At 38.6% G+C, this 25758-nt stretch overlaps 1 protein-coding gene across 1 annotated transcript in view; it reads right to left on the reverse strand.

The window, feature by feature from the left end:
• The window catches only part of Magi2 (membrane associated guanylate kinase, WW and PDZ domain containing 2), a 609708-nt gene that overhangs the window by 159027 nt on the left and 424923 nt on the right, over positions 1-25758 (reverse strand). Inside the window, exons 9-11 of the mRNA XM_059256447.1 lie at positions 18455-18486; positions 12423-12612; positions 3491-3532 (exon numbers count right to left, since the gene is read on the reverse strand). Coding sequence (XP_059112430.1) covers positions 3491-3532; positions 12423-12612; positions 18455-18486 — 264 coding nt within the window. The remainder of the gene's footprint in view (positions 1-3490; positions 3533-12422; positions 12613-18454; positions 18487-25758) is intronic.

Below are 25758 nucleotides of genomic sequence, written 5' to 3' on the forward strand. Positions count from 1 at the left end.
GCAGACTCAGGTGGACCAATGTGAGTTCAAGACACGAGACTGAACTACACAGTGAGACTCTGTCTCAAAAGAAAAAGAGTAGTAAATGGTTGTTATCAGGACAACTTCCCCATAAAAAAGGACAGCGGAATTTTAAAAGCTGATTCCTGTCTGCATTAACATCCCAGAAAACTTAACATGCTATAAGAGCGTGTGCAAAGCATGGTTTTGAGCACAACATTTAGGGAGAAGGCTGGATGACCGAACACAACTGATCAATTTTATGAATGGATTCAATCTTCAAAACTGCAAAACACAGCATTTTTAATAGATAATTTGGCGTTTGGGATGCTATTATAAATGTCAACTAAATTTTGATAGTTGAATCCCGTTTATGTGTTAATTAAAACAGAAGTAGTATGGCTTATCACATTTGGCACAGAGCCATTGTTTATTTATTTTTCTTATTGAAAACAGTGTTGCTGTTTTTGGCTTTCTCTTGTAAAGAGATCTAGGGGAGACTGAGGAAGGAATGAGGAATTGAAGAAGGTCATTAAATATACCCATGGGTTCTGGATTTTCAAGCACTCTAGATACTTAATGAGTTAAAGAAGAATTAATTGGTTTTGATCACTGGAATCAAACATTACTAGATAAGTAGCTGGTACATTTGGCTCTGAAAGAATCTCTCTTCCTCACCTTCCCCATTTATTCCTTTGGTGATATGACAGTAGCCAAGCATGCTGTGGCCATAATAGAAGCTGTCTGTTTTCTAGTTCTCTTCAGTAGCCTGCAAACAACTCAGATTTCTTGAACCCTAAATATTGCCTTCTCCCCTATGATATCTAGTCTTTCACAGAAATCCAGTCTTTGCTCCATCTCTGACTTCATTCTTGGCCAGGCTGGTTTCTGCTCTCTGATTACTGAATTCCTTCCTTTCTTTTTTCTTCCTCTCCCTCTCCCTTGCCCTCTTCCTCTCTCCCATCTCTCTCTCTCTCTCTCTCTCTCTCTCTCTCTCTCTCTCTCTCTCTCTCTCTCTCTCGACAGGGTGTTTCTGCATGGCCCTGGCTGCCCTGGAACTCACTATGTAGACCAGGCTGGCCTTGAACTAACAGAGATCTGCCTGCCTCTGCTTCCCAGGTGCTAAAATTAAAGCCATGTGCCACCAAGCCTGGCTTGATTACTGAATCCTTTAAGGTCCTTATAACACTTTAATAACAAACTGAATAGACTTTTTCTTATTGTTCATTTGATTGACTTCTGTACCTCACTGATACTGCTGATTTGACCTTTATGGTCCCAGATTCTTAAAAAAACATCCTATTGTAGATAATCTACAGATTACTGTAACAGGTACCCACTACAACATCCTAAAAGAAAGGTTTTCTTTGTAAATGGTTTCTGATACTCTACAGTTGGGCTCATTTTGTCTGGCTGTCCTGCCTTTGATAATTTCATAAACACATGAGAAATTTTTATCAGAGAGCTGTTTATTAAATATAATCATGATTTCTATGTTTTTTTTTGATAATTTATACGTACACTTAACAAAATATTTGGATTGGTTCTTTCTTGAAAATGAGTCACACATTAGAATAAGGTATTCAAACTATAATTTTTATCTTTTGCATTTTGAATGTAAAGTATTACTTTGTACATATATCAAGATAATCTAAGCTATTGGGCAACCCTTCTCCTCTTCTTTTATTTCTGAATAAAATATATTTAGACATTGAGATTTTTCAAGAATTATATTTCCTGAAGCTACTTTAAGTGAGCTTTAGATTTCCACATTAAATCTTGATTTCATTTTTTTACCCATAATTACTAGGCCTAATTTTCTCCCCAGGCATAAGATATTCTTAAACATTGCAAGGATTTTACAGCTAGCCTTTGAGTTAGATGATAGAACAGCTACACTCTGATTGCAGACCAAGCTAAACAATTACTTTAGATATTATTTGGATGCTAAGTAGTATCTTCCATGTTTTGTACACACTCAAAGAATGACATAGAAACTTAGGGAATGAATGATTTCCCAAGGGATGTTAGAGCACACTGGGATGGATAACTAGTTGTCATCACAGAAACACACTAGGGATGTGTGCTGAAGCCCACAGATGTGGAAGGGAGCTATTACTAAGAAATGCTCCTTCCTGCAATGCCTTGAGTGTCCAGGGTTCCAATCTAGTAGGCTAGCCAGCTGTTAAGAAGACCATTTCACTAGCAACTGGAGGAAGAAAGTCTAACTCTTCTTTTTCCTCATTCATGTCAATGACAATATTATATATTTCAGTTTACATCACAAATAATAATTTTTTTGAAGGGATAAGTAAAAATCCAAGTAAAATTATTAAGATATTTCTTAAGTTCGAAAACTAGAAGCTATGATATTGTACCCTACCTCAAAATAGTATCAAAATATAACATTTTGTAATTGGAATTATTTAAAAAACCAAATTGATATAGGCATTTAATTCAGCTCAAAATGATTTCAATCTGTGTTAGCAAATTCTTTAATAAGATTTTTTTTTTTTTAAGAAATATTTAGCTTTCCTCTCTTGAGATGTTCTACCTTCTTATTTCAATTTTTCTGGTTTAGCAGGATCCAATTTAAATAAAATGTAAATTATAGGAGTTATTTAATATTGCCAAGCAGCCACTTTAAAAAAAAAGTTTAACAAATAACATCAATTTTAATAACATATTTTAACTTAATTATCAAAATACCATCTGTTCTGGCTGGTTTTATGTCAACCTGACACAGCAAGAGTCATCAGAGAGGAGGGAGCCTCTGTTGAGGAAATGTCTAGCTGTAAGGCATTTTCTCAGTTAGTGATCAGTGGGGGAGGGCCCAGCCCATGGTGGGTGGTGCCATTCCTGGGCTGGTCCTGGATTCTATAAGAAGGTGGGCTGAGCAAGCCATGAAAAGCAAGTCAATAAGCAGCACCCCTCCATGGCCTATGCATCAGCTCCTGCCTCCAGGATTCTTCCCTGTTTGAGTTTCTGTCCTGATTTTATTCAGTGATGAACAGTGATAGGAAAGTATAAGCTGAATAAACCCTCCCCCACCCCCAACTTGTTTTTTGATCATGGTGTTTTATTGTAGCAAAAGAAACCCTAACTAAGACACCATCTTAACATAAAACAAGTCTTATTTTTGTACTAAGTCTTTGAGATCCAGTGTGAATTTCACAGACATTTGATAATACATCTAAATTTGTACAGGATAGCACAGATCTATCTAGTCCGATGGTTTTCTTTGACATTTGGTTCTAAGTGTAGTCTTTTAGTAACTTTTTTATGAAGGAATTCATTAATATTTGCCTTTGTTTGCAAGCATCCACACCCACCATGATGAGGCTCGCCCTCTGTCTTGAACACGTGATGTAGGTGATTTATTTATCACAGTGAATATTACATAGTGAAAAGTTGATACCACTCAAGAAAATGACTGGTTACACAAAGTGAAAGACGTGCATTCACAGAACTGTGAATTCTGAATACTTGCCAGAGGAATCCATTCGAAAACTGGTCCTGGGTGGCACTTGTTCTGGATGGGAAAATGGGGAATTAAAGTTGAAATTCATTGATGGCATTTTAAAATTCATCTTTACTTTCTTTTTGTTGATACTATAACTCTCCCAACCCAAATCCTATGCTCATGTGTATTTATTTTTTCACTTGTTCCTAAAATCCTTTAAAGTTGGTGGATAGATTTACCTGCCTATATGTAAGTATGTATATTTATGTATTTTCATATATGTGAAAATAGAAAAATATGGATTCTTTTATCAGCATGGAAAATACCATTTCCAAATCTTATTATGTTTTTATTTTCACCATATAAGGATATTTATTTGGAAATATGTTAATTCAGAACCTGAAATCGATGCGACAAGAGTCCTTCAAAATTGTATTATGATGCTTTTTCATAAAACACTAAGATGAACAGTAAAAATTTCAATCTATGATCATATTGATTTAACACCAGTCCAAATATTTTGAGATTTCTAATAATTTGGATAACAGAAGTACTGTCCAAGTAGTTGAATTAAACTGGTTCATTCTAGAGCCTTTATGAGAATTATGATGTGGCCTACAATGTATCTAACAACAAAAATTCATTAATATCAACATGAAATATCTTTTAAATGTAGGAATGTTCATATGTCGAATTTTAGGACCCTGGAAACCTTGGTTCTCTGTATTGGAAGTATTTGGAGGTCAACTGCGCTCATGGATTAAGATTTAAGAGAGGTAAATATGGACACATGCAGGTCCACCTTACCTCCTCACAGATGTGCTTAAGAAATAGAGATGGTATCTGTAACTATTGAGAATATAGAAAATGACATTACAAACTGTCCCTTGAGTTTTATTCTCCTTTTCTAAGCTACTGCACAACAGAGAGAAGAAGAGATGGGCTGTGAAGATCCGAAAATACTTCATTGTACAGATGTAAGATAAGCCCAGGATGCTAAGAGACTCCTATCACTTGTCCTGTACTTTATCCTAGATAACTCTTCAAGATCATTTTTAGGAAAAATCGCACAAAAATATCTTTTTGTTTTTAGCTTCCTTGTAATTAAAACTCACTATCTAATAATGTGCTCTTTCTTTACTATTACTGCGGAAATACCACTACCCTACACTCCTTTGTTGTTACAATGTCCTTCCTTTCTTCTCTTTGACCTCCTTTTTGACTTCCTTCTTTCCTTCCTTCTTCCAGATGAGGAAGGCTATACAGCTCAGGTTGACCTCAAACTCGGGATTTTCCTGCTTCAGCCTCTCAGCTGCTGAGATTAGACGTGTGTGCTATCATTCCCTGTTCACAAGGGTATAATTTCTTTCCTATGATCTTCAAATATTCTTCCTCTTCCTTTATAGTTCTGTCCATAGACACATTCCTAAACCATATGATGGGGTTTAATCTGAAACACACAGAGTCATATGTATATAAACCCCTTGCCAATAAACACCCAAGAAAATAGGGTTATGCTAGGATGAGTTGTTGAGACCCATCTGAGAGTGGCAGGATACTTCTGACTTTATGACAAACTTAATATAGCTAATCATACTATCAAAAATTAAAAGTTATCAAATCCTTCTAGGGTATAATGTGTACTGTTGATAAAATAATTGTTTTTCTTGCGAGCATCCTCCTTTTTATGTTTAATATGTAAATCAGTTTTAAGTTGCAATATATGTTAGAACATTATTATTACAGTCACATGAATGATTATGTAACTATGATATATAATCACATAAGTGATTATTTATTTTAGAGTGGTCAATTTAAGAATATTCTAGTAGACTGAGGAGAATGTACCACAGAACATCTCAAAGTTAGGTTACCATCATTTTATGATAGAGTAGTATATATGGAGCACTATAAATACTGGTGTTTTATCAACAAGTTAAAAACATTACAATGACACTATATTGCTCCAATCTGGAGCTCAGGTCGTCATTCACACTGAGCTAGTTTTGTTTGTTGGGACACTGTAGGTGGATCTTTCTTTGGGATGCCAACTCACAAAAAAACAACATGGACACTTACTAATTATGAAAGTTCAACCTTAGCTTAGGCTGGTTCCTAACTAGTTCTTATAACTTAAATTAACCCAATTTTTAAATCTACATTATTTTATATTGCTTGGTTATTTTTACTCTGTATGTCCATCCTGCTCTCTCTGCATCTCGCTTGTGGCTCTGCCTTTCTTCTTCCCAGAACTCTCTGTCCCCAGAAGTCCTGTCTAACCTCCTCCTGTCTAGCTAATGGCCATTTGGCTCTTTATTAAACCAATCACATGACACATCTTCATGCTGTGTAAAGGAATATTCCACAACAGGGCATAGTTATCATGCCTGCCAGGGAAGTGGTGTAAAGGCAAATTAGTTTTCTAGCAGGAACATTCCTTTTTAAGAGCCTTTATGTTTACTGTGGCTGTCTAGGATTTTGATTGAGAAATATTCTGTAATCAGAAAGGTGGACTCATGTCAGGGATGGAAGACGTCCATCTTCTAAACACTCCGATTAGTGTAACACTGACACTTTATGCTATCATAATCTCACTAGAACTCACTTGCTATTTGGCAATTAAATTCTGTTTACTGAAGCCCTGATGGTCTCACATTTATTCATAAAAATACTTTGGGTTACACTGGGAATCTGTACTGCTGACACTGACCCCAAAGAACAATCAGGTAAGGACTGAGTTTGGAGTCCAGTTTTCACAGTCTTCTGCTCTTCTACCCTGTATCTCATTTCAGAGGCACCAACTTTTAAATTACAGAATAAAATAATTCATAAGCTATGGGATTATATCTAATTCCCAAAACACAGGGAAACTGTGCTATAGCATAATGTTTACTGTACTGTCTATATCATTAGTCATATCCATGGTGATTTCCAATTTTAAAAGGAAGATGATAGAAATATAGATGTTATCATAGTTTTCTAGACAGCCACCCAAAGATACTACTTTTGAAATTACATTTCTGAACTAATCAAGGTCTATCTATAAAAAACAGCAAACACAGTTTTAATGGTTTTAATGAATGTATCGACCTCATTTTCAAAATGTTACAAAGGCAAAGTGATATATTAGAAGTGCCAACTAAAAGATAGTCCCCCTCCCCTCCCTGCTACACAGGTCAAATCATAAACATAAATCACATCAAGGATAGAGTGATAAAAAGTAGAGAAAATTTACCTTTACAATACAGTTGGGGGTATTAAAATGATAATGTGATACATTTTCTCCCTTTTATGATTCTAATGTTAAGTCACAGGTAAGAGTGTCTGAATACTTTTTACATCTCATTTTAATATTTCACTACAATAAGATTGTGTTGGAAAGAACACAGGCGAGATGTAAATTAATTAAGGCTGCAGGACACCATCATCACTGTCCAGGCAGTTCAGCCCAGTGCTAAGCCCCATGTTTAGTTGCAAGCATTCTCTTTGTATGGCAAGATGCATTTTCATGATTACTTACATACCTGCCTGCATTTGTGGTATCCATACATTTGTCCTTTCCAGTATGCAATATCAAGCACTGAATCTCATGGGTTCTGGAGTCAGGCCAGCTCAAGTGAAGGACTCACATGGCATTCTGGGCTCTCATTCTGATCACAGAGGAAGCTACTTCCTTGTGTGATGTGGGCATCCCAACGTCACTTTCCTGACTCTCGTGGTGTGTATGTGTGTGTGTGTGTGTGTGTGTGTGTGTGTGTGTGTGTGCTCTGGTGGATGATGTCATTTTCTACTCCATCTTTCCAAATAGCTCTGTGATTAGGATGGGAGGCACTGCAAACACCAACCTTCATTCCCTAATAACAAGGAAGGAGCAGCCAGAAGGCCAACATTGGGCCTGTGAGCAATATGAACCGTGTGTGCATCGCCCTGAATAATGGAAGAGTTCAATAATGAACAACAAGAAGGAAGGATAGAAGCCGTAGTGTGAAAACCACGCTTGTCTACCTTCAATCTGTTATACATTATAATTTTATTCCAGGTGTAGGGTGTAGTGCTGAAAAACACCTTGCATCTCCGTTAGGCTCTTTGACCATCAGGACTTTTGATTGTTACCTTTGCTGAGACCCTCGTGACTTATTATGGTTTCTAATCTCTGGAAAGAAAAGTGAATGGTGTGAGCTGTTAGTGGAGAAAGTCAAGAGGAATTTCTGTTTTACAAAGGCTATCCCTTCAGGTACATCAGACAGGCCCTTGACATGTTTATGATCATACTCTTGAGTGATATATTACTGTGAAGAAGTGTGAACATGTTGAACCTCTTAAATTATTATTTATAATAACCAAGTTTCAATGTGAAGAGAGAAAAGGTTTGAGTAACTTCAGTGGTAATTCACTTCAGCTTCAAAGCAAGGGGCGGGCCGTGAGGGGAGAGCATCAGAGAGCGAGGGATTTTCTTTCCACTCTTCTCCTTCAGCTGCATTGTGGAGCATACTCAGAAAATGCCCCTAGGACTTGATGTTGGAAAAGTTAACCTTTAGAATAAGTCTGGATTTAGAAAAAATGAAGTAATAAGCCAAGATTTTCCTTCCTTAATCATCATAGAATGGCCTGAGCTTCTGTTGTAAGATCCCAAAGTGAGCTGCACTCGCTCTCTTCGGGAAGCACTCCATAGTGTCTTGCCTACTCACAGAAAGAGATGTGATGGGCATCTGTTTGTCATTATCAGATACACTCTCTTCTAGCGACCAGAGACAGGCAAGATTATGTCCATTTCAGTGGGGTGATTGTTGTAATGTTAAACTTGAGTTAGCCTGTGTGATAAGAATGTGAATGGCATGGCCTGATACTGAACTGTGAGGAACTTCCTAACCTGGTTTTCCTCTATTTAAGTTTGCCATATGCTAGATCTGAACATATCCACAATTTCAAGTTGTTGGGGGAAATTCACTGGAAATTTGACTATAAAAATAAGCTGCTGCTAAAGTCATCCTAAGGTTAGTTAGAGATAAAATTTGCAGAGGCAAAAACTTGATTAGTCAAATAAATTTCTTGACTAATTGAAAAGAAAACAAAACATTTTTTAGTGGATGTTAAAACTTTTTATCCACAGTATGAACATTAGATATACACTTTTCTTAGCCACACTGGCTATTTCTTGAATAGACTGTTTAATAAAAGGAAATTATGTAATTCATCACAAAAAAAGAGGATGGTCTAGAGAGTGACAGGGAGGCTATTAATAATCATAACAGGCATATCAAGACAAGGACATCCCAGGAAACTCAGGTGTAGTTGCCCCAGATGTTCTCATCAAAAACCATTCCCATCATATCAGAAATACTGGGTTGGAGCAAGGACACCCTGGTGTTAGTACTGTGTTCTGTAAGAAAGTCTCATCCAGAAATTGTTTCTCTATGTTTTCACTGTAATTTTCTAATAAGTAGAGATTATTTCTTGTAAATTTTCTCTCTTGAGCGTCTGCCAGAGTTTTAGACACACAGAAAATGTTCCATATATTTCTGTTGATCGATGTGGCGCCTTGGGAGCCACCTCTGGGCACCATACCTAGTGCTCTGGAATCGAAGGCACCACCTACCTGCTGGGGGGGGGGATCTTCTCTTCTCTGCCCCCTTTCTGCTGTCACCCCATCTCAGACCATCTCATGAAGATCGGAGGTGGTCCTGGCTTCCCCTCAGGAGTATGCACCTGCTGTGATCTGTTTCATGGGGCTCTACTAGCCTACGGTTGTCTTCCTTTGTTTAAAAATCACATTTTCCCAGGGAACACATCTTTATTAAGATGTCCTGTGCACGTACATTAAACTGTCAGCTTAATCTAATTAGGAGCCAAATGAGGCATGGCAGCTTTTACATCATTTGATAAATTTCCATCATCTACAGGGGGAATGGTGACTTGAATCCAAATAGTTCCTTACAATTTTGACAGAACAAACATTCTATAGTTCCGTAGAGCCTGTGTGTAAGTGGAGGAGCATCTTTCTATTTTAACTGCAACCCAGTTCGAGTGTGAATACAAAAATCTTGGTGGTTTCTGGCAGAGTTGGAAGTGGGGAGGGTACCAGGATTCGTAGCAAGCCAGGGAAACCTCAAAGGACTCCCAGATCAGAGTAGATTCTATTCATACTTTCCTACTCTCACCAATGCTGTCTTCTCCCCGGGAGAATCTTACAGGCAGAAGTATCAGCAAGCTCTAAATCTAAAGCTGGTGCACACGATTCAAAGGGATGTGCACAGAACTGTTTATGGTCAAAACTGTGAATATGGCCTTTCTTTTGGGTTTCAGATACTTCCTGGTCATTGTGTTCAAAGTCTTGTTTGAAGGCAAGGGTTAGGCTGGGGTTTCCAATCATTAGTTAAGTTTTACATAGTATTGCTGTAGCTATTTGGGGGGCTGAGGTGGGAAGTAGCCAGTTTAAAGCCAGCTTGGGCAAATTTGTGAGACTGTCTAAAAAAAAAAAAAGGTATCACTCTAAAAATGTGAGAGAATAAAATGTTTCTATACTTGGAAATGAGCAGTGTAGAGAGGGCCGAAGGCTGTTTGTTTGTTTTAAGAGTCTGGCGGAGAGGAAGAAGGAGCTGCAGAGTGAGAAGCCCACAGTGGGGGAACCGCATTGCAAGCCCATGCTCATCTGGCTTTTCCCCCTTCAGGGACAGAGTTTTTCTTACCTTCACGTGTTTTCTGCGTTTCATTCCCACCCCATTGAGTTTATGAAATAACACAGTAGAAGGGAAGCATAGGAAAGGAAATGAGCTTGCCCTCTTTCAGCTTCCTGGGAGGTGTGACCTTGAAATATTAGAGTGCTGATGGACACACACACAGGAGTATGCACTCTGCAGTGGTGTGGGGACAGGCTCTGGGGGAGGAATAGAGAAATTTGTTGTTGCTGCTGCAGCAGCAGAGGAGGCTAAGGTAGCTGCTTTGCTCGGGCTGGTAAGCTACAGGCGAGGGGGAAAAAGGCAATGAACAGAAATGGTGCTGCTGGTGCTAGACACAGAAATCCTTATTCCTTCAGAGTCAGATGGGGGTCATGTACAAGTCCTGTTAAGAATCTGAGGGCATGGCTGTTTTAGACAGAAGATGTAGAACCAATTCAAAGATGCCCTCTGTCGCAAATCAGCCCGTTTTGCATCGTTCTGGAAGCTGCACTAGAAGCCAAGGACTAACAAAACCAGGAGGAGGCAGCTCATCACAGTCCCTGAATACATCCCAAACCTAAAGGAAGCCCTGGACATGGGGATGATACTTTAGTCCTGCGTATCCATCCCCTAGTTACACGTTTGTTCCTTTCCCCATGAAATCTGTGAGAGCAGGGTATACTGTTCTTTTCTGATGTCTTGCCACAGTGTGAGAGCAAAGTGGGTGTTCAATAAACACTCGGCTATTGAAGCATACATGTAGTAAGGGCTGGGCTGATATCTTTGTGGGTTTTTTTCTTCACTTTAATGAAAACCAGTACCCCAAATTTACGCCCTTCATTATTCAGCTATAACTGCCCACTTTGCTCTGATTTTATTGTAGTAGATGCTCCAAGTATACAACCAACTCTCTAAAGTTATTTACCCAAAGAGGGGAGAGCAAAATGTAGTAACTTGGATGTAACTTATTATTGAAAAGTGGGTGCATGTGCAGGCTCATTTTGATGAAAATGATTTCTCAGTGGCCTGCTGTCCTAACTATTTTATCCACCAAAATTACTTCTACAAAATGTTACAGAGGATGGGGAAAAAAGGTATTATGTTTGCTTTTCCCTTTACCAGCTGGGTGATAATTCTCAGCCCCTGAACTCATCAAAGGACTAAGCAGATTCAAGATCCTCTGAGGCCACACACAATTTAAAACTTCCTATTCATGCTTCAGATGATGAAGTTGGAAACGATATATGAGCAGGGGGGAGTTGAAGCAAAGGAAACCAGCAGACTGTGAAGGGAAGCACCAGGGACCAAAGCCTTTTAAACTAAACTTGATTTCTCTATCATTTCTCAGATTCTTAGTATTCAGTGTTGTGTTTTATACTCCCCTGTCATTGAGTTTCCATGGAGGAGGTGACCTGTACAATATCAGGAAGGGACATAACAAATGTATATTTGATATTAAAAGCTCAAATAATTCCAAAGGTCTTACAAAAGGGAGGCAGGCACATAGACAGGCTTTAAGGCAAGGCTCAAATGCACCTGGGTACATTAAATGGCAGCAGAAGATTCAGGCAGAATGATTGGTACCTGCTTCTCCCTGCTTTGGGGACAAATTGACTCATGACTCTGAGTGGGAAAAACTTGCCTTAAATTTTATTTTACTCAAGGCTTAGACTTCTCCAATGACAGCCTTCAAAGCTCTAAGACAACAAGATATAAGCTTTAGATTCAAGGTCAGGTTGAATGGATTAGAGGTTCCAAATATTGCTTTATTTTATTTGGTGACTTGAACCAAACTAGCAACCCTACTCCATCCTCATTTCTTTGGGAGCTTAGGGGCAAAAGTAGGAAATGCAATTTAAACCCCAAAGATACTTTTAGAAACAACAGGTTCTTTAAGACAACGTGTATAAAGATTGGCTAGATAGGAGGGCACTAAATTCTGTCACACGTCAATGTGACTATAGCTAACCATAATATATATATATATGTATATATATATAATGTTCTTATTATAGTTACCCTTTCTTTGATATGCTAATTATCCTGATTAGATCATTCTATAATGTATACATGTATGGCAATATTACATTGTACTCCATAAAAATAAAAGCATTGCCAATTAAAATGCAATTATACAAAAGAAAGCCAGGCTTTAAGGAAAATCGTAGACTATCTGTCTTACTTTGGAGATACCTTTGAGCCTCAGAAGGTAAAATCATGCCAGATTATTCAGCCCCCATGTCTACCCTAGGCTGGTGTTGACCACTATCAAGGTACCCTTGCTTTACATGGCTTTCACTTACGCCTACTTTCATAAATGGCTCTCGATTTCTCATAGAGCTCATATGGGTCAGGCTTCCGTGGGTCAAAGGCCTCTGTTGAGTCAGGAAAGGAGCTCCTGTGAAGGGCAGGTGGGAAGGGCAGGTTCTGTGGTACGGCCGGAGCAGATAAACTTGTTTGAGGACTGCCTTGGTTCTCCCACCGGTCCATCATCTAAAAGAAAAGGAGGACAGAGAACATGACTGATGATGGATTCAGCCTGGCTAGTTCCCTTCTTACCTTTGCAAAAGACTTTCTTGCTTGTGAACTTTTGTCCCCAAGAAGAGTTTGGTACATATGCCTTAGAGGAAAATAACCTCTATTTCTGTGTAAGAATGTAGCATAGACTGCTGCTATAAGTCAAGTAGTTCCTGGAGTTTGAAAGCAAGCTATAGAACCTTGCCACATAGTAGCTAGGAATCTTTGGCAAACTCTTCATTTCGCTGATGTTTTTCCTTATAAAATATAGCATGCATCACAGGATCACTTATGTGTGTATGTTCAGGAAGAGGGTAATATTTATTCTTTTCTGAAGATGGTCCCAATTTATTATACCACGTCTCTAAAACAGAAAACGAAGCAGACTATACATGTCATTTAACACCTGTGCACATCCTAAACCCCTTTTACAGCTGAACATTCCATCATATCCTTTACAGTTTGTACAAACAGGACCATCTGGGATCAATGGACTACATTCTTCTAGGAAATGTCATTCACTGTGGGTGTGGTAAGGTCTCCCCTACAATATCTCTGCTAGCACTATTGTTAAGTGCTTCCTAATTGGCCATACATGATCGCTGGTCTCCACCATTACATGGGGACATACATGCAGCTAGAACTAATACCAGCCATTTAGCAAGAGGTCTGTTGTCACTGCTAGCTTCATCCTTATCCAACTAGTAGCCCTTCTTTCTAATTCAACTCCCGTCACTATACTTTTAATAAGCATGCAGTTTGTATAAAGTGTGATGATAACAGCCTCTTGCCTGCAGTTCTGGGCAGGGTCAAAGTATAGTTCTCAGGATCAAGGTCAAATTCCCATTGGGATGTTGGTTCTGCTTTCTTTACTCACTTCCTTCCCTGGCTCCCCGACACTCTTTCCAGCCTCTGAAGCTTTGCAGCCCCCCTCTATTTTTCCTTCTACCCACATCCCCTCCCTCATTTCCTTTCCTGGAAGAGCTGGCCCAACCATTTGGGTGATCCTACTCAGCTTTGCTCCCTGCTCCCAGTATCACTTACCACTCCCAGCTGTAAGGACCTGTCCCATGTGTAGTAGGTACTCAGAAAGCATTCTTAGTGAATTAATGAACTCACAATTAAAATATGGATGCCTAAAAACTGATATGGATATAAAGCTATCTATTTTATACTTTATTTCCTTGCTCGTGTTCTTACACTGGATATATTTTAGTCAGATTCCAAATGCCATTTTTGTCTATCAGTCATCAATACTCTTAAGGCTGGAAGGGATGTGAGTGACCACATATCCCTGTACTTCCTAGACATGCCATGGGTAACAGCATTGATCCCTCTGGCCCATCCCCCTCACTTGGAACTGTGTCAGGGGTTCATGTTGAAACTAAACATAGCAAACTTGGAAATAAGTAGGTTACTGACTCTTAATTCAGTACGACTGGATTTAAATTGTTTCTGTATGGGATCCGGCCCAAGATTCATTTAGATGGCTTGTATAGCAAGCAAGGATGAGTTCAGCTGCTTCACATTAAATATAATCTCTAGAAGCACAGAGAGGATAATTGGCTTGCCTGAGGTCCAACAACAGATCTTGGTCAGAACCAACTTATAATTCTAACAAGGCTATTTGTTTAAACCATAACACTTTGGGGACAAATTCTGTAAGTATCATAAAAACTGGAGTTAATTTTATCTCATTGGGGCTTTTACTTCTACTTAGTAAAAGCCCTTTAATATACATTTCAAGCTTAATAGAGACATTCATATTCCCAGCTCTGCTGGGAATTTTTCTTTTCATCCATAATGGTGACTTTGCTATGATGTACTAGGTCACAAGTATGTCTAAAAGCATATATTTTTAAAATGATTAGTCTAACTGCTTTAGGTGCCACATGGACACATTCTAGTGTGACTTTCTTAGTTCTGATTCTACACTTAAGATGTGAAACGCTAAAAAGTACATATGTTAGAAATGTTGTCTGAGAGGTTAACATCCTACTTGCCAACATGGGGCTTCAGGAAATGTACATTTTTTTTTCCATTTTCCATTGTGGATTTTCTGATATCCACATGTGTTTTGCTGGTGTGCATATTACTCATGTAAAACCACTGAAGGAACTATGCCTCAGGTGAAATATTGGTATTTCTAAAAAAAAGTCATAAAGGTACAGAACAAATAATGCTTTTGGGCATTTTTAGGGGCAAGTTTCTATGGCAGATTGACTAATTTTACAATTTCTATAGCACAGTGATTGGGAAATTAGTCATGAGCCCAGCTGATGTGTAGTAAAGCATCCATAACTTCTTGTAAGGACATTTGTCAAATCTTGAGTCACCTTGTCAGGGGTGCTTTAAAAACCCCAGAGTAGGAAGTCCCTGTCTGCCGGAAAGGAAACCTCTAGTCCTCTCCCCTTTGCTGCTCTTAGCCTGCCCCCTCAAAATAGGCTTACCTGGGATCTCCAACCCAGGATGCTATTGAGTCAAATTTTACCCTGGCTTAGAACCCCCTGTACTGAGGCTGGAAGGTTGGTTCTGTGGACTCCACCTTATTTTCTGAGAGATCTTGCTTTCCAGATTCCATGAACACCTTGAATTCAGATCCTGTCCCATTGCCCAGGGCCATGGGTCTTGCTTGTTGTACCTACTGTCTTCCTGGTCTTGGGTCATTTATAACTCATCATACTCACCAGACAATTTCATCTCTCAACTAGGCTTATTGGGATTCTTTTGTTTTGTCTCAACAGTGACGATAACTAGGTTGATATTTGTAAACATCTCCCTAGAGTAACAATGGAAATGAAGGTTTTTTTTTTTTTTATTTTAATGTGTGGGAGAAACTTTGCCATCTTTGAACTAATGAATGGTGAATGAATACCTGCCACTATGAAATCCCAGGCTCCAAACTATGAGTGGATAGAGAAAACATAGTCTACACCCAGACATCAAACCTTAAAACAGAGAAGCTCATGTGCTTCACCCCCAGTTTCTGATTCTTGGGTGTACACAGGAATGAGACAGGCTTTCCCCCAACAAAATACTATTTCTAGAATTTGTTTTCTTCCTTTTGAGAGCAGAATAAACACAATCTAACAAGTCTAACCTACTCCTGTACTATTTTAGGTGGGGCTGGGCAATGAAGGCATTAGGTTTGATCCTGTGCTTGAAACATACACTTAGATCCTGCCATGCAAAGACAATGAGAACTATTATGAGTAGCATCTTACTTATTGGGTAAAGTCCCTGAGGGCCACTTGGTGGAGACCAAGCAGGAGGCCAGGTCTCATTTAGGATGTCTCCTCACTCTAAGTGTGTCATCAGTCTTACTTAGAAGACACTGTGGGTACACTGTATTTGTTTCAATGAACCACTTAGCACATTGTATTCATTTTGGGGAGTGATTTACTTGCAAAGGATTTGTGCACTGGCATCTGCTTTCTACAATGATAGACATTTTATTTTTTAGCTCACCACGTTGAAGCACCATTGTAAGCACTTTACATGGATTAACTTAGAATCCCCACAGTGACAGATAAGAGGGCATTACCATTACTTCCATTTTACAAATATAGTCTTTGAGATGCAGCGGTCTTAAGCAGCTACTTTAAGGTCATATAAGGAAAAACAGAAGCACTTGAACCCAGACACTATGCTTATTGGGCCTTACACAATACTCTTATGGCTCTTGGTCCAAGGAATTTCACATGGATATATAGAAAGCATTAAATCAAAGGCCTTTATATATTTACTCAGCCTGCAATCTGGAAGTCCAGGCCTTAGTTCTCATAAAGATGCACAGGTTCAGGATTAATTGTACGCTGAGTTCTAGAAAGCCTTTTTGGGAATTATTGACTATGGGTGTAATTACTATAATGATGGCAAATGCTGTAATTATGCCAAATGACATAATTTGTGTGACTGTGGTACATATAAGGAAATCACTAGATTGCATAATTGTTGCACCATGATGAGGCTGCAAGGTTCCTGGTTAAATCAGATAAAGATGTGTATAACCACAGGTCCCAGATTTGAGTTGGGGATGAAAGGATGAAACTATTTAGAAGCTGGGCAAGATAAGCCATACTTCATTTCATGCATTTAAAAATACATCTTTCAAAATTGCATACATCACTAAGTGATTTACTAAGTTCAAAGAAGCCTGCGTTCCCTCTTTGATGTATTCTGTAGAGCAGATGAACAGAGTCTAAATGAGGATCTACTTTGTGAGTGTCCTCTTTTGCCACTGTACCTGTCCAGCTGTAGGATTTAGATTTTCTATTAGGGTAGCATAGTCTAAGTCACAGTAAAAGGAGATCCAGAAAACCACCCCAGCTTGGGAGACTCAGGCCGTTAATACTGGTATAGCTTGAGTGTTGAATGTCCATGTATTAAAGACTTGGCCCTGGAACAGCATGCCTGGAAGTAGTGGGACCTTGGGAGATGGAGCACGCTGGAGTGTGTTAAGAGGACTGTGAGCCTCTAGCCCTTTCCTCTTCTCCTTTGTCCCTGGCTTGGGATGAAAGGAGCTTTCTTGCCACGAGGTGCTGCTTGCTGTGCGTGCTTTGAGTATCAGGACCAGTCAATCATAGACAGGAACCTTCCAAACAGAGTCCAAATAAGCCTTTCCTCTTTAGAGCTAGTTACCATCTCAAGCATTTTGTGACAGTGCTAGAAGGGTGACTGACACAAGTTATAGTTTCGGCCTTAGGGCAAGTGAAGACTACCTAACTGCTAAGCCCACTGCGCTAGCCTGGCTTTGTAAAATCAGAGTGAACGTCACTAATTCCCTATGTTGGCATAACGTTTCAGCATCTTTAAAAGAGAAGCAGGACCAGAGAGGTTAGGTGATGGCAAAGCTTGCTAGTACCTGAAGAATATTAGAAACACAACTCTGAGTGATTGTCATGTTTACAATGTATATTACATAGAGTGATACATATAGTATATACTCAAGGTATTTATTATGTATAATTATCTATATAGAGCTAGGCTATATGTATACATATGCACACATATACTTATTTCTATAGTCATTAGAATGTAAATACAAATGGAAATACATTCCTTGCAGGCCATATTTAATTTGCAGGATAAGCCCTCTAGCCCTATAGTATGTATTAGTTTTGAAAACTTAATGTGACTACATGACCATATAGTATTTGTGATAGGAAAAACAAAAGATTTTAAAGTGTTTTGTCACATCATCCTAAATAATGTTGATGTCCATTTTGTAAATATATTTTTTTAAATGGGGATAATTACAGAACTGTAAGATGAGTCATTCTTGTATTGGGGAACAATAGAAGACAAAAGGCTGGAATGTGACCACAAACGTGCATTTTCCACTGGGTACAAATGGTTCTCAGCACTAACTGTAAGGTTTATTGTACAATATACTGTCAGCACTCTTGTGGTTCAGCATACCTCACTGTTCATATGTAACCTGCATTCACTATGTAGAATGTACACTAAAATCTGTTACCAAGTTGTTAACACATGAGAGTGAAAACAGGTCATATTTAATATTTTGTTTATAAATATCCTTACTATCATAGCTAATGAAATGTTTTAAAAAATCAACTGTAAGAAAGTAATTTTAGTACACAAAACATTTAAAAATGAACATAATTATAGGAAATAAGATAACTTACCCTTGTATTTGAGGGCAAGAAAGGACAGAAAGACACAGAGGCTCTGTTCTTCTGATACCCCGGAATCTCAGGGGTGGGAGAGCATTGAAGGCCACTCAATTCCCTGTTTACTTAATGGGCTTACACAGTAAATGGAAAATAAAGAAAAATGTATAGGAATTCCAACTTACAGGCTTTGGAGTTTTCCATGGAGAAAAGAAACCTAGAATAAAGAAAACAACATTTGAACTTGGAAAACATATCCCACTGCCACGCACAGATTGCACGATGCTACGATGATTGTATTTCACTTCAGATGAGTTGAGAGCACTCAAAACAGCTCTGAAGCAAGCACTGTGCAGCCCTCTTCAAGGAGCTCAGGGAATCTCTTGGGAATTATACCCACGGATCTAAGAACACTTTTCTTCATTTGGCAGCTGAGAATTCTGAGATGCAAAAGATTGAATGATAATGGCAGACATCTGCTTTAGGAAGCCCAACCCTGAGCCATCCTTAGGAGTTCTTGTCACCCACCATGAGCAGGAGAGATTGAGAGAGTAGAGAAGTAAAAAGTTAGACTTTTAGAGGTAAATTTCATGGCTTAATATAAGAAATAATTCTGAGTTTATGGCCCCATTTAATGTACTTTGAAAATAGCAAATCTTTGTTATTCCTATGTTCAAAAATAATGAATACATCTCTACTAAGCCTCAGATCTTATTAAATCTTGCATGTTAATGTTCCCCCACTGATAGCTCTCTATTGAAGGTTTATATTATCCTTGCGCCCCAATGCTAGCACATGCCACGTAACAGCAAGGCAGTGTTTGTTTTTGAAAAGAAAGGGGAAAGATGCTTCAACATAACGGTACTGGAACTGACGTATACTGTCCCTAACAATCCAAAACCTAATCTGCCATACACAAAAAATTACTTTCTTCTCATATCATATCTTTTCCCCTTCCAACAATTTTTTGCTTATATTAATATTAGGTGATGTCTAATACAATGTCCAATAAAAATGAAACATTGAGACTATTCCTCCTGCCATGTTTATCATCTTTAAAACCAAGACTGCCAAAATGGTAAGAGATGACAACCATGACCCATTTACAGGAAAAATCTACAGACATTTGGAAACAGAATTATCTAGGTACTTAAGCAATCTAGCTCAGGCATGTCAAAAATACTAATTATCCCTCAGTGGCACACTGTAATACACTGTAATATATGTATCCCTTCCTCAAGGAAGAGAGGGGACCATGCAGTCCAGCATGTTTTACAGCCTTCTCTGGGACAGTTGAGCCAGCGCTCAGATGTACCCATCATGCTGGTAGAATCAATGTCATCCCATGTACTCTGTGCCTAACTCTTTTTTATGTCATGAAATAAATTTTAATCAATGTGTAGTTTGGTTATAAGGACTTATAATTTTTTTAAAAAAGAATCAAGGATAAAACTGAAAGACTATACACATTTCTTTCCTTGACTGTTCTATAAAATGCTGAAGACAACAATATAACCGTGAGTTTAAAAGTGGGGGAAAAGTAAACCACTTGCCATTTATTTTATCTTTTGAGGAATTGCCAATGAGAGTTTTTCTTTTTTTGAGAAAAGATATTGTTTACACATTTTTACAATGTCCAAGCATTCAGATTTCCTTCACTCTTTCCATGAAGTCTGGCATCAGCATGCTGAGTTATTTGCCAGGTACTGGAAGTTTCTCTGACGTTGATGCAGAAGTGCTGAAAGTGTTCTCTGTTATGGAGCCATTGTTTCCACATGTAGCATTATTTTACAAACTCTTCTTTCTCCTGTAGAAGGGATATGATCACCTGACCCCTCAGCAGTAGTTATGATGCCAGAACTAGAGTGGCCTATGAGGTGCATGGACAAGGAGACCCATGACAAAGTTCCCACAGCACCACATCTTATCTTCTTACAAAGCTTTTGCTCAGGTGTACTCCACGCCAGGAGCAGGGCCCACAACTTCTTCACTGTTCTTACTACAGCAGTTTCTGAATATGGCTACTGCTGAGAAACACTGAGTAGCCAAGCCTGCCCTCTCTAATTATTACCAATGTGAAATTTGGAGATAGGTAAGAGGAAGTGTCAGAATATATTCTTTAGAAGCAAATAATGAACACTTTCTTACATTTCTTTGGCAAATTATTAATCATGTTACAAACATCTAAATCAATCTGACTGAAAACATTTATCTCAGATATACTCAGTTTAGTCCTGATTAGGTTAGAGAATCATGCATTCTGCATGATTAACCTCCAATCTTCTGCTCAACTTCATTGATAGAACTATACAAATACTATAATAGAATGGGTCAAAATATCATATATTATAAATGTGGCATAACTATAATTTCTTGAGAGAATGGTCTCCCTAGGAAACCCTGTCTATTCCAAAGAACATTTAAAGAAAAACATCACAAAGAAACAAATAAAACCTTTTAAGTCTTTTATGAGACATTCAAGTTATTATACTGAGGTTTATTTCTGATTTTGTTTTCTGGTAAGAGAATATCACAGACTTCCAACAACTGGGAAGCCTTATGTACCTCCACATGCACACACCTCCACACATATATGTATAGTGACTATATGCAACAATTTCTGCTGACATGTTTGTTTAAAAATTGCTTGCTGTGTTTTGTTCTTGCAGTTCACCTCTTCCCCTGGTTTCTTGAGACACAGGCATGTCGCCTGGAGCCCGGTCCTGTGCACTTTACTAGGTTTGGTGAGACAATTGCTTTGTGGGCTTGTAACTGCTCAGCCCCAGGGGAACAAGGAGAGATATAAACTCCTTTTCTCAAGCCTTTAAGAGCTACGGTCATGTTCATTATGAAACCGAGGCCATTGGAAGTGGGCTTTTTTATGTTTTAGTTTCTGGCTTGTAGTTGCTACTGCTATGGCACATGCAGGTTGGAATGCTCCTGAGGGATTGAAGTTTTGTTTAATTATTTGTCTCGTAACACCCACGTCGGTCATTTACTGTCTTTCATGTTTAGCAGCATACAATTCTGTATGTATGCAAATTCAAACACATTTCTTGAGTTTTGAGACCACAGAAGCAGAAGGCTTCAGAGCAGCATTCTGAATTAAATAAAACATGAGTAGTTACAGATGAGAAAGTTTAGATTAACCTGCTAGGAAAATTTAGACACATTCTCATATAAAGTACACCAGACACCTGTCATTTTGGAAACATGTAAAACTAAAACTCTGCCTAGAAGCACAGTAAGATGGGCAGAGAAAAATACAGCAAAAATTGCTTAAATAAGAAATTTTGTTCATTGAAAATGGCAAGCTGAGTAGAGAGGGCAACACTGACTTCATACTGCAGTTTACGTTGAATTTATATATGTCGACTAACCACAGCTTTAAACACACTAAGGCTTATAGCCGCTAGATAAGAGATAATATGCCTAGCTAAATTTAAATTCCAGGTAAACAATTTTGCAGCACAATATGTCTCACATATAACATGAGACATATTTCATGGAACATAATGTTTTTGTTTATCTGAACTTGAATTTAACTATGAATTGGGTATTATTATTTACTAAATCTGCCAACCCCAAGCAGGAAAGAATTTATATATGTCTTAGCAACTATTTAGAAGGTAACTAGCATTTAGTGTATGTCATATCCGCTCATTTCAGTGGGACAAAGCAGAAAACATTTACTATTTCTTTCAAGTCTGGAATGTCTTTGCATTTGCCATATAGATCTTGGTTTCTGTGGGATGCTTGACCAAGGGCTGGACTCCAGAGATGCAGAGCCCTGTGGCCAGTGTGGATGTTACCCTGGACCAGTTCTACATTGTGGTGCTTTTCGCACAGTGCTCTTCCTAAGCAGAATACTCAGAGTGGCTCCCTTCAGAACAGCCTTCTGAAACTTGATACTCCAAACGAAAGAAGCACACAGAGAAAGAAATCAAGGAAACACTTCCATTCACAGCAGCCTAAAAGTTATCTAACCCGAGACTTGTACAATGAAAGTACGTTATGACACAGAAGGAAGAAATTGAAGAAGATGCCGATGGTGAAAGATCTCCATGTCCATGGATTGGCAGTGTTAGCACTGTGAATGGCCGTCCTACAGAAAGCACGTACAGATCTCACACAATCCTCAGTAAATTCCACTGCAATTTGTCTTACAAAATGAGAAAATATTTTAAATTTCATATGGAAACACAAAAGGCACAGGGCAGCCTAAACAATTCTGAACAATAGAAGAACAGCTAGAGGCATCACCGTCCCAGATTTTAAGTTACACTACAGATCTATAGTAATAAAAACAGCATGGTACTGCCATAAAAACAGACACATTAATTAATAAAACAGAATCGAGGACCCACATGTAAGTCCCACATTTACAGCCCCCTGATTTTTGACAAAGAGGCTAACCATATACATTGGAGTAAAAAAAAAAAAAATAGCAGCATCTTCAACCAATGGTGCTGGTCACACTGGATGGCTATGTGAAGAACCAAACCTGATCCTTATCATTCATGCTGTATAAAACACAACTCTAAATGGATCAAGGACCTTAACATCTAAATCTGATCAATGAGAAAGTGGGGTCTATCTTGAACTCATTGTGAGCAGGAAAGGACTTTCTGTACAGGATCCCAATAGTGCAGGCATTAAGGTCAACCACTGACAAATGGGACCTCATAAAACTCAGAAGCTTCTGTAAGGAAAAATCACTGTCATCAGTGCAGAGGCAGCCTAAGAGTTAGTATCTAGACTGTACAAGGAACCAAAAAACTAAACATCAGCTCAGTTAAAAATTGGGGCATGGAACTAAATAGGTAATTCTCAAGAGGAGAAATACATGTGACTGAAAAGCATTTAAAATATTTAACATCCATAGCTATTAGAGAAATGCAAAGTTAAATTACTTTGAGATTTCAACTTACTTCACTCAGAATGACTAAGATCCAAAATAAATAAATACCAAAACAAATGTCACTGCTGGTGTAGTGGTATGGTGTAGGGAATGAGGAACACTTATTCAGTACTGATGGGAGTGCAAACTGGTGCAGCCAGTAGGGAAAGCAATGTCTCACAAACTAGAAACAGATGTATTACAAGCCTGCCACACAGCTATATCATTCTTGGGCATACACCTGCCTATTCACGATCACAGATGCTCTTTTTACAACAGCTATGAAATAGAAACAGCTTAGATGTCTATCAACTGCTGAGCTGATAATGAAGACATGTGGTACCTTTATACAATGGAATGCTGTCAAGTGTTAAGAAAAACAAAATTACAAAAATTTCAGGTGGATGAAGCAGTCATTCTGAGTGAGGTAATCTAGACCCAGAAAAAGAAATGTTTTATGTTTTCTATGATTTGTGGATGGTATCTGAATCTTGAGGTGTGTGTATTCCATTTGGAATATCCGTAGAGGTCCAGGAATTAGTAAGAGGCTATAGGGGGTGGATTTCAAGGGAGAGGAGATAGCATGCAGTAATGTCAAGGGAAGAAGGGTTAAATAGGGAGGAAGATGGGAGGCTGGGTGCAGGAGGGAATATGCTGGAGGGATAAGCAAACAATAAAAAATTCATATAGAAATCTACTGCTGGAGAAGCTTCCTAAAACATGTACACACACACACACACACACACACACACACACACACACGAGCTTAACTGGAATTACCCTGTAATGGATCAACAGTGCTCTTACTAGTTACTAGAGGATAACAAATAACAAGTTCCTGACATTGAGTGTTTTGTCTCTTTGGGAGTTGTTGTCAAGTGGGGTCCTATAGACCCCAAACATTATAGGCTATTGCTAACACTCTTGGTTACTCAGCAGAACTTGGTGCTAAAACCCTCTTGCTGAAGACACCATGTACTTGAGTCATAAAACATGGAGAAACCAGACTCATACTAACCTGGAAGCTTCATCCCTATTGGGCACCTTTCATAGTGCTGGGAGGTGATCACCGTGTTAGCCAGCTTCATGAATCCTGAGTGCTTCAACCACGATGGTTTGTGTTTCTGTGATAATTTACGGTTCTTTCACAGGGTAACAGGATGATGAACAGTCTTACAATCACCCTTTTGAGTAAAGGCCAGAACACAGTGAACATCCACATTGACTAACCACCATATCAATGTGGAACAATGCCAGAATAGCTTTTTGAGATTTCCCGAAACTTCTCCCAGTAGAGCTAAATCTTGAAATGCTCTTCCGGTTTTCAGCTAATATACTGAATGCCAATTGCAAAACATGAGGAGATGTATTTAGCAGGAAAACCTGCTAGACATATGATTTAAATTGTAAAAGTTTTTATTTTATGTATCTTAAAGAGGATTCTGCAGTTACCAAGCATGATGGAAAAGCTGGGGAACACTTTCTGATTTCTACTTTAAGCAGAGGAAAGGGGGCAGAAGCCATTTTGAAGTGAAGGCCCATTTCCTAGCAGATTTTCATTCATGGTATCACTGAAAGCCGTGGATCTATTTGCTCTAAAATGAAGACATGACCGCGTGAACATATTTAATACTACTCATGTGGACACTTAGAAGCAGTCTGTGACTGGACAGTGCCTCAACTTACATGATTTTTATCTTCTTGAAGGTGTGAAAACAATACACATGTGGTACACAGTATACTTTGGATTTTGATCTTTTTTCTAGGCAGCAGTGAGGTAAGATTCTGTCTCGTGGTGCTGTGTGGTGGGATCCAGCCACAGTTCGTAGCCAGCTGCATATGCTAGAGAGGACAGAACCCTCTGTGTTTCTAGCTACTGTCTTCTCTTTGCTCGTATATTTAGTTTCACCAGGACAACGGCTTTCCCAGGACATGAACCCATTCTCAGTCAAGGGTCACCGATATGCTTTGATTAAATCGGCAAATTTTGTGTTATATGTATTTTATCACATTTAAATATGTAATTCTTAAAAGGGAGAATGCAAAAGGAGAGTGAAAGTATGCACACATCATCTGTATGAGAGCAAGAAGGAAGTGAGAAAGGAGTTTTTCCCAAAGTCCCTGTGATACCTTCCTGGGGCCACACATGGATCCCCACATGGACATTTTCACTGTATTTATGGTATATTTACATAGTATATAACATGCAATATAGTGAAATATATAAGGAAACAGAGTATATACAGTATATAGTAATATATATGTTTGTTTCTTTTTTTTTTTTTACACAATGGTATGAATCTCATTTATTTAAAACAGTATTTCTCACCATCTCAAATTGAAGACTGCAAAAACTAGAAGCAGTACTTTCTTGAGTTCTCTTAACCTCGGGAGCAGTTCACTGCCTTCACCTGCGAGTCAGCCCGTGTATGCCAAGTCTATGCCACCACACTCTACAAAACAGTCCTGAAGCTTAATCAAATAAAACTATTGTACACAACATTCACATTAGAAAAGATAGCTGAATGTAGGAAAACTGGGTGTGTTGTTCCCTTTAAGTAAAGACTGCTCCACAGTTGGGGCATCTTC

This window comes from Peromyscus eremicus, chromosome 3 (genome assembly GCF_949786415.1).
Source record: "Peromyscus eremicus chromosome 3, PerEre_H2_v1, whole genome shotgun sequence".
In the NCBI taxonomy this organism is placed as follows: Eukaryota; Metazoa; Chordata; class Mammalia; order Rodentia; family Cricetidae; genus Peromyscus; species Peromyscus eremicus.